This window comes from Bombus huntii, unplaced genomic scaffold (assembly GCF_024542735.1).
Source record: "Bombus huntii isolate Logan2020A unplaced genomic scaffold, iyBomHunt1.1 ctg00000139.1, whole genome shotgun sequence".
Classification (NCBI taxonomy): domain Eukaryota; kingdom Metazoa; phylum Arthropoda; class Insecta; order Hymenoptera; family Apidae; genus Bombus; species Bombus huntii.
This window is the reverse complement of record NW_026099385.1, coordinates 94,323-109,543: the sequence shown is the minus strand read 5'-3', so window position 1 is coordinate 109,543 and position 15,221 is coordinate 94,323. Positions and strand designations below refer to the sequence as shown.

The window sequence follows — 15,221 nt, the reverse complement described above, 5'->3', positions numbered from 1 at the left end:
GCATTTAAAGTACGTTGCGTTCACATATTGCGATGTAATTATTTCGCGTACTATAACGTCGGTAAAGTGTTGGAAATGAGAAACGATTCAAGTATTTTATGTAAATGTACAATTAAATTCGTATTAAACGTATTAAAGGAAACGATATATAAGGAAATAATATACCATAGTATTTATGCATCTTCCGCTTTAAAAATCGAAAACAAAGATCTATATCTTTTTCTTCTTGCTCTTTTTTTTCTTTTCTCGTTGAAGGAATACTCTAGTTGAATTGATTTAACTATGAAATACCGTGAATAACAAAGGATTGCCACGAGACTCGAAACACAAAAAGAGAGCTGTCTTCGCGCATTGTCAAGCTTTCAACTTGTCTCCTTTATTACGAATCGCCTTTGTATCAATATAGGTGATTCATAAATCGCCGACACTTGAAATGAGAGTTTCGATCGACTTTTAAACCGAAGTGTATTTTGTATAACATCTAATGAAACAACATTTTTTATGATCTTTCAGTATTAATACGAGAAATATCTCTATTTGATATATTTAGATATAATAAGAATATTACTTCTAATAAGTATCCTTGAATCCGTAATTACTGATCATTCATAAAATGGAATGCATTAAAACAATTAATTGCTAAGCGTTCATTAGCTACCATCATACCCAATTGAGATTATAAAATGAAAGTTGTAGGATCTTTTTAAGCAGGAATTTTTTTTAATACAAAGGATATTAACATAATGTTCGACATTCTTCCGAAATTGTTCTGTTTAAATCCAATGGAAAAAGCAGTAAATAATTTATAGAATTATATACAAATTTTAGAAGAAAAATTGATAGATAATGAGTTAATTTTGAAAATGCTCAGGTTTAAATGTTACTTGAAACAGATCGAAACTCCGTCACGTGTTCAATTAGAAATAGTAAAATTCTGATTCGTGAAGAGACGCGAATATTTCCAATCTCGTTCCTTTCGATCCTCCGACCTGTTCGTCTTAAGCGCACAATCTCCGTTATACCATCTTTAAACAATGATTCTAGCAACTAGAATCATTCGATCGTTAGAATCATTCGCGTACTTATGAGACTAGCCCCTGCTTTCAGTTACCGATTAAAAAGACATACTATTGTTCGTTGCAAATATCAGCTATCGTTCCTCAAAACCTGAGATTCTTTGAAATATTCCTACGCTAGGGATTCAACTGTACATAATTGTTCAAGGCTACAAGTTAGTTCGATCCTCGTGATGCAATGGATAATAATTCGATCGTCTGGAAAATAATTCTGGACGAGAGAATTCTCATTTAACCCTTGACGGTCGATGATTTTGTAAATCACGTACGATATCGTAATCAGGAATGAATTCTTTTATATTTTTAATCTTGAAATTACACATTACAATTTAATATTGAAATACATATTAAGCTGAATCGCAAATAAATATTAAGGGAGTCTTAAGGAGTTATAATATCGACATTTCTTATCAATACGATAGTGATATAATAATGTGATATAGTACAGAGTGTTTCGTAACTGATGATTCTTCGTATTTTCGAGAAAATAAATTTTGAATATGTTTCGTGAATGTCGTGTGAACACGAGTTGACAAAGCTTCAGAATTTCATTCTCTCGAACGTCGTACGAAAATCTCTCGTTCTATATTTTCAACAGATCCTTTCACATAGTATTATCCTGTACCACTGGTTATTAACCACATTAACTAACCACTGGTTATCACAGTATCAATTACCAGACACCCTGTATAATACAGAATATTACTTCAAATATCCGTATAATGAAGCATTTCATTTTCTATAATTAATTATAATTAAGTTCGGCTGTTAAGGGTTAATACATTGTAACATAAGTGATCGTTATCGTAGAACTCCTAATTATAGGATGGAGTTAGATTAGACGTATAATGATGAACGAGGATCATCGAGCATTAATGTATTTAATTATAGAGATATTTAGCAGTTTATTTTTGTTCGGGGGATTCGTCGATGTGTGTGCAAATAAAAAGTAGAATTGTTTCTTATATTAAGGTTTATGGAAGTTTTATTCGGTGAATCAATCTTATGGACGTGAGTGTATACGCGTATGTATACGTGAGTGATGATTATGAATACTATGAATAGGTTTCTTCAGATTGATTGCGTTGTTATTGGCACAACGACGAACACTGATTGTCATACGATGGCACGATTTGCTTACAATATTCTTTCCTTTCTTTTTTTCTTCTTCCTAAACCATAGAAACAGTCAATTAGAGTTATTTTTTTTTTTAAATGTACGCACAACTCGTTTTAGATAGATAAAAGTCCAGCAGTTGGTGCTGAAGAAATTATAACAATAATTTAAAAAGTCTTCAAGCTTGGATTTTATTAATATTGTACGTTATTTAAAATCGTACAAAAAATATAACGAATAGATAAATAATCGTTAAAAATACGTGGATAATCGTTCAAAAGATATAAAACTGTTTCTTTTCACAAAGACAAATTATCTAAACGTACTATTTTTTTAAATAAGATTTTGTCCAATATATTCCAGTGAAAAATGTTAAAAACATTAAAGGAATCAAAAATTTAAATCTCCCTAATTTATTATTTACGTAATTAATAAATTACGTAATTATTAATTTACGTAACATTTTCGATATTATTCTACGTAATATCTTTGAATATCAAATTAGCACCAACCGCTGAACGATTCGAACGTGCGTAACGCAAGTGAAAATTAGCATTAAAATTATAAAAGCTCTTAAAAGATAATAATAAAAATTATATAGGAACACGATTTCTAAGCTCGCTCTTTTTAGAATTAAGGCTTACAAATTCTTAAACGTAAACGATAAAAATAAAAATTAATGTAGGAGAATAGAAAAATAATATGTTCCGATTTTTTCTCGTACAAAAATCGTCAGACTGATCCGCTTGTAATATTGTTACTTCTAAAAAAACACGAATCCTCCTTCGTGTTTTTTAATTGAATTATTATTAAAAATCAGATAATTATCGTTCACAGGAGTGATAGTGTTGATGTCCATTGAAGTGTGTCTTATGATAGCAAGGCAACGACCAGAAATGTTGGTCCCTTCCGAATTCTTCGCCTTGCTTGATAGTCTGAGGAAGATTCTGGCCGACAGTTTCCGGCAGGAACAAAACCAGTGCAGCGCCAAAAAAGGACACCGTGCTGATAATGAGCATTGGAAATCCCTCCCAAATTCTAGCCTAATGAACAAATATTAATTTATATGAGCAAAGGTTAAATACCATCAAAATCTGGTCAAAGTATTTCTCATTTAAAAAGTTTCATTAGAAAGTTTCAACCAATATAGTTTCATATCTTAAGTTATTCCATCATTTTTTATTTTAAATTTCAATTTTTTGATTAAAGATCAGTTAAAGAAAAGCGTTGGTTGCAACTTCCAAAACGGGCTTTCTAGAAAGTGAGAAATATTTTGATCAGATTTTTATAATATTTAACTTCTTCAGGAAACAACTTGTTTTAAGATAAGAAAAAAAGTATTTTACATTTTCATGAGAAAATTTACATGAGAACTTTTTCATAATTTCTAATAGCGCTTATTGTATCTTTTGGAATAAATTAAAGAGAAGTTGAACGTGGATGTGCTTAGCGGTGTTTCAAAAATGTTGTAACAACAATAGTAGTATAAATATTTATTTACCGAGTCAGTGATATATGGCGCCAAAGAGTGTGCAACTATTCCGAAAATATGAATGAACGATACGCCCTGCGATCTGACTGGCGTGGGCAGAAGTTCTGCTGCATACTGAAGACCAACATTGGCTGCCATGTTCAGACAGAATCGCGACAATATTGACATTACTAATTTCGCGAGCACTGGGGAATAAATTAAAAAATACAAAATTAATCCTGGGTACACAATACTTGATTGTAAGTTTAATTAAAAATATAGTCCGATCGAAGCTTAATCAAAATCAAATTAAAATTTCACACAAACTTTAAACTTCTATAAATCTCCAAATTCTAGAAAACCAACATATAGAAAATTATTGCTTCTAAAATGTGCACACCTCTTTCAATTTCGCCACTAAATTAATTCCTAATAATTCCTAAATTCTAGTTCCATCAAAATAATTATTTTCCAAGATTAATACCTTCGAAGTTGCCAAAATTCTTTTACATTCATCATCAACTTAATTTCAGATTTTTCTCAATAATACGTCATTATAATCGTTTTAATTTTACTTTAATAAACAGATCGATATATTTACTGGAATGCAGCATAAGTTCAGCGATACTGAGTACACAGGTCATTGCCATCGTGAGAAATCCGCAGAGTCTACGACCCCATCGGTCGAGCAACAGGGCGAGTAATAACCCAGCTGGAAGTTCTGTGGCACAGGCGATCGAGAACGACACGAACACCGAGCTCTGGATAAGTTTTAATGAATACACGTGACCGTCGAACGAGATCAGGGTGAAACACCTACAAGATTGTATCGGTTATTTATGAAGGTTTTCTCGCAACATGAACTCGTATCTTATACTTGCCAGAATGCAACTAGAAGAATAGTGTTTCTCGCCAACCGTGGCGTTTTGAACAGATCGAGCAGCGTCGCTGATTCTTGAATTTTGTCCGGTGCCTCCATGTTACTCTGCAAGAATTTATTTCGAGAATAATTAACGAAAGATATAATACGAGTCGTACCTTTAGCCCTTACACAGTTCAAAATTCATAACACACTGAAAAGAAATTTTATTTTCATTTTATTCGTCATTAATAGATAGCACGAACAGTGGCACTTTGCATTCTGTTTTATGGAATTAGTCGGCATGGCTTTTGATATCGAGATTTATTAATATAATGGGTGGTTGGTTGATTAAATACTTTTCTGATCCGAAATACAGTCGGGAACAAAACTAAGTGGATTAGTGGAGAAAATGTAAAAATTCGTATTTTATATTTTCGACTTCTTTCCGCTTGTACCACCAATTACCAACCACCTTGTATAACTCGATTTAAGAATATCAAGATATAACTATCCTCGACGACATGAAAATCGATGAAACGATCTTTAACAATAACAAAATCAATATATTCATCTCTGGTGGTTGCAAAAGCTCTTGAATCAAGAACTCGAACCGTATAGTTCAATCGAGTACAGCAACGTCAAAATTATCTTCGAGGAACAATTCATCAAAAATTTCTCACGCAACATCATCTTTCACGTAATAGAAACATTGACTTCATACTAACGTTATCTCTCGCGTGACTGAAACATTGGCTTATCGGTCGAACCTCTCGCACTTTCTACTTCGTAGAAGGCTTACCGATAATCAGAGGAATGTTGATACAGTTATCGAACGCCAGTCCAGTGAGAAACCTACAGACGGCGAATGACCAAAAACTATTTGCGCTGGCAGTGAAAATGGAGGCAAAAAGGGCGATACCATTGCAGAACATTAAAGCTGGGATACGACCCTTGTGATCGGCGATCCAACCGACTAGGAAACCACCGATGATGGATCCGCAGAAGAAGATGGCCTGCGCCGTTGATACGAGGTATTCTCGGTCGCATACCCAATCTAGCTAATCACCAAGGTTAAGAGTTAGTCAGCGAAAAACCAGATTCATATTTTTCAGAATATAATTTTAATCCTGCTGCGGTCTTCGAATTTTTATATCTCGATTCTGCTCGCAGTTCGATGAATGAAAGAGTTCTTTATGCTCTGAAAAAAACGTTCGCGTAAAATCGGAACGAGGAATCATCCGTACTAACAATTATCGTCTTATACTTTCTTTAAACTTAAGAAATTTACTATAACAAGGTTAGATTAGATCGGAAATGACCCAAAGAACGCAGCAGAAGTGTAAGAATTTCGAAGCATGCGATTCAGACAACGATGTGAATACTTCACCTCAGTTCCTATACTAGGATATGGAATCTGCGTAAAATTATACTCCCATTGAGTACATTTTATCGTTTTGTTTGTTTGGAAGCCCGATGAGCTCAGGCTCTTATCGCTCTTCAACAGCTCTGTGAAGTTTACGTCCTTCCGTTGACATTGTTCGTAATAAGGATAAACGTTCGTCACTGGAATCGCTATCTTAATCCTAAACACCCCATACGATAGATGATTGATCATTTTAATTATTAAAATAAGAACCAAAGTCCAGACAGAGTAATCCAAAAATATCTTGTATCTTATCGTGAAATTTTTCTACAATATTTTCTAATAATTTTCGAAATGTTCGAAAATTCGAGAAATTCCAGAAATCGCGATATCTCGCATATTTTTCACAATATTTTAAAGTCACTTTCTACGAACAATCAAAAATATCGTTCAAAGTTTAAAGGAGCTTTCGTTGCTACGTATATCTCCTTTTCTTTCTTTCCTTCATTATACATACTTACCTCTCTTCTTCGGTGAAATTCGAGTTTACTAATTCGTCTATCCTGCACCAGTGTTCCGTGGGAATAATCGTAATGAAAAATTGCGAGAAATAAAGAAACGCGTACGTCGCGCCATAAGGTAGTAACGACAATAACAACAGCCATTGATATCTCCCGTAGTCACCGACATACGGCAGAACATCATCGAAACTTTCCAATCTTGGTCTCAATCGAGTCGCTTCAGTGGGCAATATAGAGTTACTCTTCTCGTCCTTCATTTCGCTGAAACAGAATCCATCCTTGATTTCCAGGCGTAGCAGTATAAAAGTCGTATAACAAAGTTTTCAGTCTTCTAGTCTTTGAAATAAATGTCATTCGGCAGTTCCTTTGATGTTTCACATTCTGTAATTCCAATTACAATGCTCCTTTCCTCTCCCACAAACAGGAAATTATTTTCTGACAGAACGCAGGAACAATCTTACCCGTCATTCACGTTTTCCCCTTCCATAGTTCGAGCAGCAAAGTCTCAATTATGATTTTAGATTTTGAAAGGCAACGGAGATGAAAGAGGAGACCCGATATGCTGATCGAAAGACGTTCGGAAATGAACTGAAAGAACGAGCGAAGTCCGGCAACTGTTCGCTTTGTTTTCGATTCGGTTAAACGTTAAATTAAGTGTAAGTATTTGCTCGAGTGCCGGCCAATTACTGTGCCGGGAGTCAAGTGAATCGTGACACGCGACTCGTTCAAATTGAATTGCATACGAACCACGCTCGCGAGATCATCTTTAAAAAGGGCTGATTCGGTATACGCGGCGATGTCAACGTGATATCTACATGTCTGAGGAAAGTTTCGACGAAAGAAATAGCCTCGAGTGCTGGTTAATGGTGTTCGAGTTATCGTTTGGATATCGATATTATAGATTTGCAAATGAGATAGAAGAACCGAAGGAAAGTTTGTCGACTCTGTCATATTTAATTAAATGCAGGAGAAAAATTGAATGGAATAATTTTCTGATTAATATTGTTTCTTTATTACTCGTAATCCTCTTACCCGGCGACTTAAGGGTGACTTCCGGTTACAGTGCTTAACTAAACTAAGTTTTCGATCAATATATTGAACTCTATTGGAAAATAACCGAGAAAATTTTAAGCCATCGAAGGCTAAGAATAAATGAAATAATTGAAGGTTTTTCAAACCTGTTTTAACACTAATATCAGGGATATAAGAAGATAGTACTTCTGATGTATCAACGCAATTATTTGATTATTTACCATTCGTTAAAACAGACGGTCTTAGGGACTGAGGTGGTTAATTAGATATTGAAAAATTAAAAGAACGATTTCCAAGTTAAAAGTAAAATAATATATCGATCTTTCGCAAAATTTTTATATCAAATTGTTCATTTTCGTATCAGATAGAGCAAAAGGTTAAACTGATATGTTTACTTGAAAATGGATTCAGGGAAATTAATCATTTGCCAATTAAATTTAAGCGAATACGTGAAACAATATTATCATATGGAATAAACACGGAAACGAAATAGCTGACAGAAGAACCATCGATTTCGAGACATCGATTAGAATGACTAATGTCATTGTCAGGAGCGAGAAAGTGGTCGAGTGCTCGAAATAACTGACCTGTTTGGAAAATACGACAACGAGAAACGTTCGTGTCTACGAGCCATCGTGTCTACATAATAAATACTTGCGTGTGTACGTCTACACAAATGGCGGCATTTTTAAAATCAAAAATAGAGTATATTACCCTTGATCGTCCAAACGAAACAATTGCTTATAATTACAAGACATTTGATACAGGACTTTGAGAAATCACTATGCTACAATTTGTTGGAAACATTTAGCTTGCACATAAATCACATATGAGCCAAACTCACGCGACTGATAACGTTACATTGCACTGAAACTGAGGACTCGATCGATTCTCAAAATTCCAAATACAATCTTTTAAATTAATTTTCACTCATTATCAAGAATCCAATTAAAATTTCTTTTTCCTAATTTATTAGTAACATTCTTAGGTAGAACTAATAATTATCGCTTCTCTTTTATAAACGATTATCAAAGCGAAAAATTAAATTCAGTCTATAGAAGAAAATGAATACAGAAGTTGAAACCCTTACCTGTCACCAAACGATTCTTCTATGTCTAATTAACGATAGTCTCACGACGTCAAAGTGAAACTCCAAACTGATCGTTTCTCGTTGCTCTTTGTTCAAAATATCGATCACGATTAATCAGGCACTACCAACCACATCCACTAATATCACTGTCAGATCGATTAACAGCAAGTTATGAAATTAGTAATTAAGGGCACCCTCGATCAAACCATTTTTCTCTCTCAACGTCACACTAAATCATGTCAAATGTATCTTTCCGTTCCAAATGTCGTCGACTAACTTCCAACGAACAAAATGTCTCAATACACTAAGTTCGATACCTTCGTGTTCTTTGTGGAGATAACCGAAGAATTTTTCCGTTATTGTAGCATTTTCGTTGCTGCTTCTTAATTTAAAAGTAAAGAAATAAAATTAGTTTGAAAAAGCAATTAAAGTAATTCACGTGGGTTTCTTTGAAGACGGCGGAAAATCGATGATAAAACGAAATAGAAATAGAAATAAAATAAAATAAAATCTGCGATTAAACGAATAATTAATACATGTTATTTTGAAAAGGAAATTGGCGATAAAATAGGCGAAAAACAGTTTCTATTAAAAAGGTTATACGAATAATCAACGCAGTTTGCTTCGAAGCAAAATTAGAATTGGCAATCGAGCGTATGATTGACGATTTATTTGGAAAAGTTAGCGGAATCAATGACTAAACAAGCGAGATTTCGTTAAACACACGATTTCCTTCGTAAAGAAAGAAAAAGTAGATTTGTCGATTACACGAATAATCGCTACAGTTTATCTCAAAGAAGAAATAGCGCGGATGGTCAAACAGGCGAGAAACAAGGTTTCTCCGGGAAAAGAAAATAAAATAGCTGATCGAGTAAATAGTAAATACAATTTACCTTGAGAAAGAAGCAGACTCGAGCGATCAACACTGTTTCCCTCGAAGAAACGCTAAAATTAATGGTCAAACAATCAAAGTAAGTAATTTTTCTCGAGGATAAAGTAGGATCAGTAGTTAAATCAACAAGATTGGTACAGCTTCCCTTCAAGAGACACTGTGATCAATATTTATACAGGCAGTCACGGAATCTCCCTTTCGACTGATCCAATCATTGGGTGAAACGATTGTATTCGATGAAATTTTCCTCGAAAATGAAGCAGAGTCGCAGATCCTTACGTAAACGACCGATCAAGTTTCCACGGCAATAAACCTAAAGTCCCTGGCTAATTGAAAATATAAAGGAGACACGACCACATTTCCATTTAAAGAAATGCAATTGTTAGTTAAACAACGATAGGATTTTCTTATTCGAAAAGAGAGGAGAAAAACGTCCGATGTTCACGAAGTCGTGTACAAATATGAAGGGGAAACCGGCTCGCGTATCGCTGATATAGAAGCTTGCTTAGCGAAGACGAACACGATACTCGGTGACACGTGTTTGCCAATAAAAAAGGAGAGAATCGAAGAGAAACGGAACCAAAGGAAAAAACGTTGATTGACAGTGGAACCGGCGAAACTAGAAATAGTTTGGAAAACACGATTTTCCGATCGCGAACATCGAGGACCACGTGCTCGCGTTGCCATTGATCGAACTCCATTTAGGTTTGCGGCAAATCGTCGCAACAGCGACGTTGGTAGAACAGAGACACAGAGTTCTTCTGTCTCACAAAAAGCAAGGTGCATACATATGTATTTCCTTGTTTCTCCAAAGCATAGTGGCGCCACGCCGGAAACCGGTTGTCCGAAGTCAGCCATACTTTTCAATGGTGTTGAAATGAATTTGTTACGCCATGCGGCTTGCCATAGATCATATTCTTAACTGTCGGTCGCGGCACTATAATGTCGCAGACGGATCGTCGCGGCTGCCCGGCAAAACAAACATTGTAGTGGCAAGCGCATGGTTCATTAAGCAGGGCGACCTCCAGAAACGTCGATTCGTGGCCGTTATTTTATCTGGCGTAAAAGAATGTGGCGTGATCCGAACGTAGTGGGACTGAAAACACAACTGATTTTTGCAATTTAAATAACGGATGTATTGAAACGAATTCAGTGCATTTTTCAGGTAAATTTGTCGTTTGTTTTACCGGGTTTGATCTTGGATCGACTCTAGTATATTTTTCATATTTAATTGAAATGGGGAATTGCGTTATGTTATTTGTTGATACTCTGTAGGTTAGAAATGTTAGCATCGTTATTTTAGAATTAATATTTACAAAAGGCATAAATGTAATTGAATTCTAAAGAGGATTAATTAAGAATGCTCAAGCTTTTTGTGAGATTGGTTTTTTCTTGCAAGCTACCTCTATAAATTAGACCTCTCCTGAAGGGACACGTAGTTTCGTCAACCGGTTTCTTCTAACAAGATTCGTAGAATTAGCTTTTTGCGAAGGGACTGATTTATGAATATTGTTTCTTCTGAAAAGACTGCTTTGTTACCATAAAAAATCAAGGACAGGTTTTCGTAGTTTATATTCACCGAAATATTCACACACACAATAATTTCGAACAGTACGATTAACAAATTACTAGATATGTCTGTACAAATTTCACCTTACGCTCGAAGATACAAGCAAAGCGAAAATTAAATTTCCAAAATCAAATATCAAGAACAGTAAATAACTATATGCAGAATATTCTTCTAGCGAAAGACAGACAGTCTCTACTCACTATGTACATACGAAGAGAAAGATACACACTACATTCCAAACACATGTCCAAACACAGGAATGACCTCGTAACTTACATAACACCACAACTGAAGAAATTACACCATATAACATTGAATGTGACGGATGTAATATGGCACATCAATTATCGAACAAAAAGTTTCATAAAATTCAAATTAAAAGAAATATGGGATCGCGAAACACACAACGGGTGTGCATAAGTTATGTACGTAACTTCCAACTTACACACATGCAATAGGTTTAACCGTTACTGGCGTTGATAATAACAGAAGCACAGTCATGGATCCGTTACCATGTCTAGTGTCACGTAAAATAACAAAATAAAAAAAGGAATTTGAGGTAAAAAATAAAAAAAGAAAACTTTATTTTTTTTTCTAACATCAATACACTTTACAATTTACTTCCGAACTCTAGGCGTGACTTTCTAAGACTGACTCTTATGATTTTACTTTCGATCGGATCCGATTACTTTCTTTTGTCATCCCTCAACATCCCCACCGTCCATGCATTTGCTAGGCGTCCGCGATCGTTGCCACGTGCTCTTTCTTCTAGAACCTTCGGTGGAAGGACCGTTGGGATGTTGATGGTTCATTAGGCACTTCAGCGATATACATTGTCGCCGAGTGCCGCCACATCTTTATCTCTATCGTCAGTCCGTCGGATTTGAAGTATGCCGGTCGTGACACTAGCGTTGTTTCAACGAGTTTCATTCCCACTTGATTTAGTGTCGCTCCTAACCGCTGGTTCACGCAACAGAGAAGGATAAAATGAACCACGACAGATATACAATTACATACTTACGTACTATATGGTTCAAAGTCTATAAATAATATTGTAGACGGTATAATTAGAGGCCTTCTGTACTATTTCCGCACGCAGTAACGTCCTAAACGTATACACGGAAAACTTTAAATCGTAGCACAATTGAAGCCAGAAGAAATTTTAAAGTGAGCTAAAAAATGAAAAACAAGCCGAAGATTCAAGAATAACAGAATTACACTGGAAACTCTATTTGGGTGGGGGGAGGGAGGGGGTTGCGTTTGAAAATCGATCGCGTATTACGCGGTAGGTAGTAGTTGACTGATATGATTGGAGTAATAAATGTCATTACGGATTATTTGATATCACTGTAACTTTTTGAATAAAATTCAATGTCAAGATTTATTCATTATCGATACTTATCTTGTTTACAGTAGATTGTAGAATCGAGATATTCTGTTCGTAATTTTTTATGAAAATGTTCTTCGCTTTGATGAAGAATTTTTATTTTTAAAATGATATAAATGTGATATCTCGACGATATAAACGACGCTTTTCTTTATCTGTATATAAACTAAGCAACTTCTAGTTTTATAGATTTTTACACAAAGTTCGTCAAAATCATACGTAAGAAATATTTTCTTTAGATCTTGTACCGATTTACTGAATTACATATAGTAAATCATGCTAATATTTAATAACTAAATATAACTAGATATAAGTAATTATATTAAATAACAAACGGGATCACAATATTGTTTATGGGTACAGAGACCTTAGAAAAATTATGATCGTAGTCATGTAATTACATTGGTTCCTCAAGAATCCTGTCTACCTTGATAGATCATTAAGCAACGTGACTGGAATCGCATTGCGTCGTCGAAGGAAAATTTTTTATCTTTACTTTGTTGTATGAAAATGCTTTCACTGACTGTGTAGAGGTCGGACTGAGGGAAATCTGTGTTCGCTTCTGGTTTCCATAACAGTAGAACGATGGATCTTGAATAATAGATACATTTCTGTTATGTATTATAAACACGTAACTAAAGAGAATTCCATAATATTACCCAAAAACAGTTCATTCAATTTTAATGTCTGACTAGAAGAGACGAGAAATTTGCTAATGGAAAATTTTCATTTTTAAAATGCTTTACATTTATTAATACTCTTTTTTCGAAAACGATACTTATCGTACCATCTAATACTCAAAGATCAAAGCCTATCACAGTTTTCTGTTCCATCTTTTTTAAATGCTTAAAATATTAAACCTAAATTTAATATTTTTTATCATTTTATTAACACGAAATCTGTTATTAATTATTTACTGTAATATTGTACAAATATTTCAGTCTTCATTTTGCCATACTAATACATAATGATCGTGATCTATCTTGATCATCTATCTTTTCCAAACTGATAATGTATTCCTTCATGGAATTTACCAGTTTCACTTCCTTATTGTTCATTTATCACCTAGTATCGGTAACAGATTATGTTATACGTGTTTCGTCGGCAAAACAAACAGAACTAAAGGATCTAAGAATCGCTCAGTAAATAACAATGCGATTATGGCTGATTTCAGACAATCTGCGGCATTAAATTTTCTCACGTTGTCTCGTAACGATCGTGATTTTCCTTCTGATCCTTCAGATTAAACGTCCTTGAACATCGTTAACTAAATCATGAATTTATAACGAACCCCATTTTTCATTATTTTTTAACAAGATTCCAAAAGATATGAAAAGTAGACAAAACGGAGAGTTTATCTGAACATAATATTTATCGAATAAATCGAAATTTTATTACACGTATTTAAATATTTAAATAATCTATCATTCGAGTGTGTAATTTGTAATTATAAAATTTTATAATTCGTAAACTCGTAGAAGGCAATTAAAAACTCATGAATACACAAGTGTGTGTCACTTCATGTATGTACTTGTTGTATCGGGTATTTATGACATTCAAATAATAATATCTACATTTAGCTTTCGAAAATTAACTTGCTAATACGAAGCGTATTTACCTTCATATTTTATAATAAACTTAATTATTTCGTTAGCAATGAAACATGTGCGTCTCGCAGAAATGTAAAAAATCGTAGACAAATATAATGTTCCTAGTTTTACTTAACTTCTTAATTTTATTTACAATGATTATTGTAACGAAGTGTCTTGAAGTGGCAATAACTCAAATTTAATCCAATTTTTACGAACGCATAATCAAACTCGAATTTTATTCTTTAAGATATAGTTCATTCGAGTAACTCTGAAACGTAATTAATTAAAGCTTAGAAACGAAAGATTAAAAACATTTAATCCCCAATGGTGTATCTATTCCACTCTATATTAATATTAAAAAAACATACAAATCGGCGTCAAAAGATGTCAATATTTACAATCATAAAAATCGCCACGTTAAATCATCTTTTCATCTACTAATCCCACTCATAACAGCACACTCACCAAACAAACTATCAATGATCGCAAACGAGTCACAATGCCTTTCACATTTTACGTAAGAAAAAAAAGAATACAACGATCGTGATAGAAACTTTACAAGTGTCCCATTTACATATGTGCGTGTCTGTGTCAAGACTGCAATCAGTAAGATTAATCTCGTCTGTCGTCGACAACATGCTTCTCCGCAACCTTACTAGTTGGCACCGAATAATGGTACAATCGTCTCGTAACATGTATGATTGATAACTCGTCACGCTAGAGGGGCATATTCATTACTCGTCGCTTCAGATTGCATCACGTTAATATTAATTAGCGACAGAAACTACGATAAAGGTCGCGAACTCTCGTATGTTGAACCTTAACATTGGGGCAGTGAACGATATTTATGGAGTAGAGATGATATAGCACTGCACGTACGTAGCTGTGCGCATAGCATCGGATTCCATTGACTGTTAAGGGAATTAAAATGAGAAGAGAGAAGAATTTTCCATAACGATGCTACTAAACGGTATCGAGAAGAATCATTTCGTCGATGGTCTACAATAAAAGATTATAATACGTACTTGAGGCGGATAAGTCTCCTACGTGAAAATTACATTGAAGAAGAAGAAGAGAAAGAGAGCGATATAGAACCATGCGTTCCTTCAAGAAAAAAGAAGAAAAAAACCGACTAGATGAAGTAAGTAGTTCGCAAAAGTATAACGTATCGTACCTTCGTGACTTTCCATACGAAAGTCGTATTCAGCTCTCCGCGGCTCATCGAATTAAAAAAAAAAAAAAAAATCGT

The 15,221-nt window shown here is 34.4% G+C and overlaps 1 protein-coding gene across 1 annotated transcript; it reads right to left on the bottom strand.

Annotated features, from left to right (window-relative positions):
- Window positions 1-1,352: 1,352 nt before the first annotated feature.
- On the bottom strand, window positions 1,353-11,511 carry LOC126877257 (carcinine transporter-like). Its single transcript, XM_050640069.1, has 9 exons — window positions 11,439-11,511; window positions 6,410-6,670; window positions 5,913-6,108; window positions 5,309-5,583; window positions 4,991-5,116; window positions 4,545-4,724; window positions 4,265-4,479; window positions 3,694-3,869; window positions 1,353-3,235 (listed from the first exon to the last, which is right to left on the bottom strand). Exons 1-9 carry the CDS (start codon window positions 11,492-11,494, stop codon window positions 3,017-3,019), a joined length of 1,704 nt encoding a protein of 567 aa, XP_050496026.1. The 5' UTR covers window positions 11,495-11,511; the 3' UTR covers window positions 1,353-3,016.
- Between the last annotated feature and the right edge of the window lie 3,710 nt (window positions 11,512-15,221).

Coding starts and splice junctions, on each gene's coding strand:
- LOC126877257 (XM_050640069.1), bottom strand. CDS start 11,494: ATGACTGTGCTTCTGTTATTATCAACGCCAGTAACGGTTAAACCTATT. Junction 4,725..4,990: donor CGAGTTATACAAGGTGGTTG/GTAATTGGTGGT, acceptor TGTGTTATGAAT/TTTGAACTGTGTAAGGGCTA. Junction 3,870..4,264: donor TGAACTTATGCTGCATTCCA/GTAAATATATCG, acceptor TTTATTCCCCAG/TGCTCGCGAAATTAGTAATG.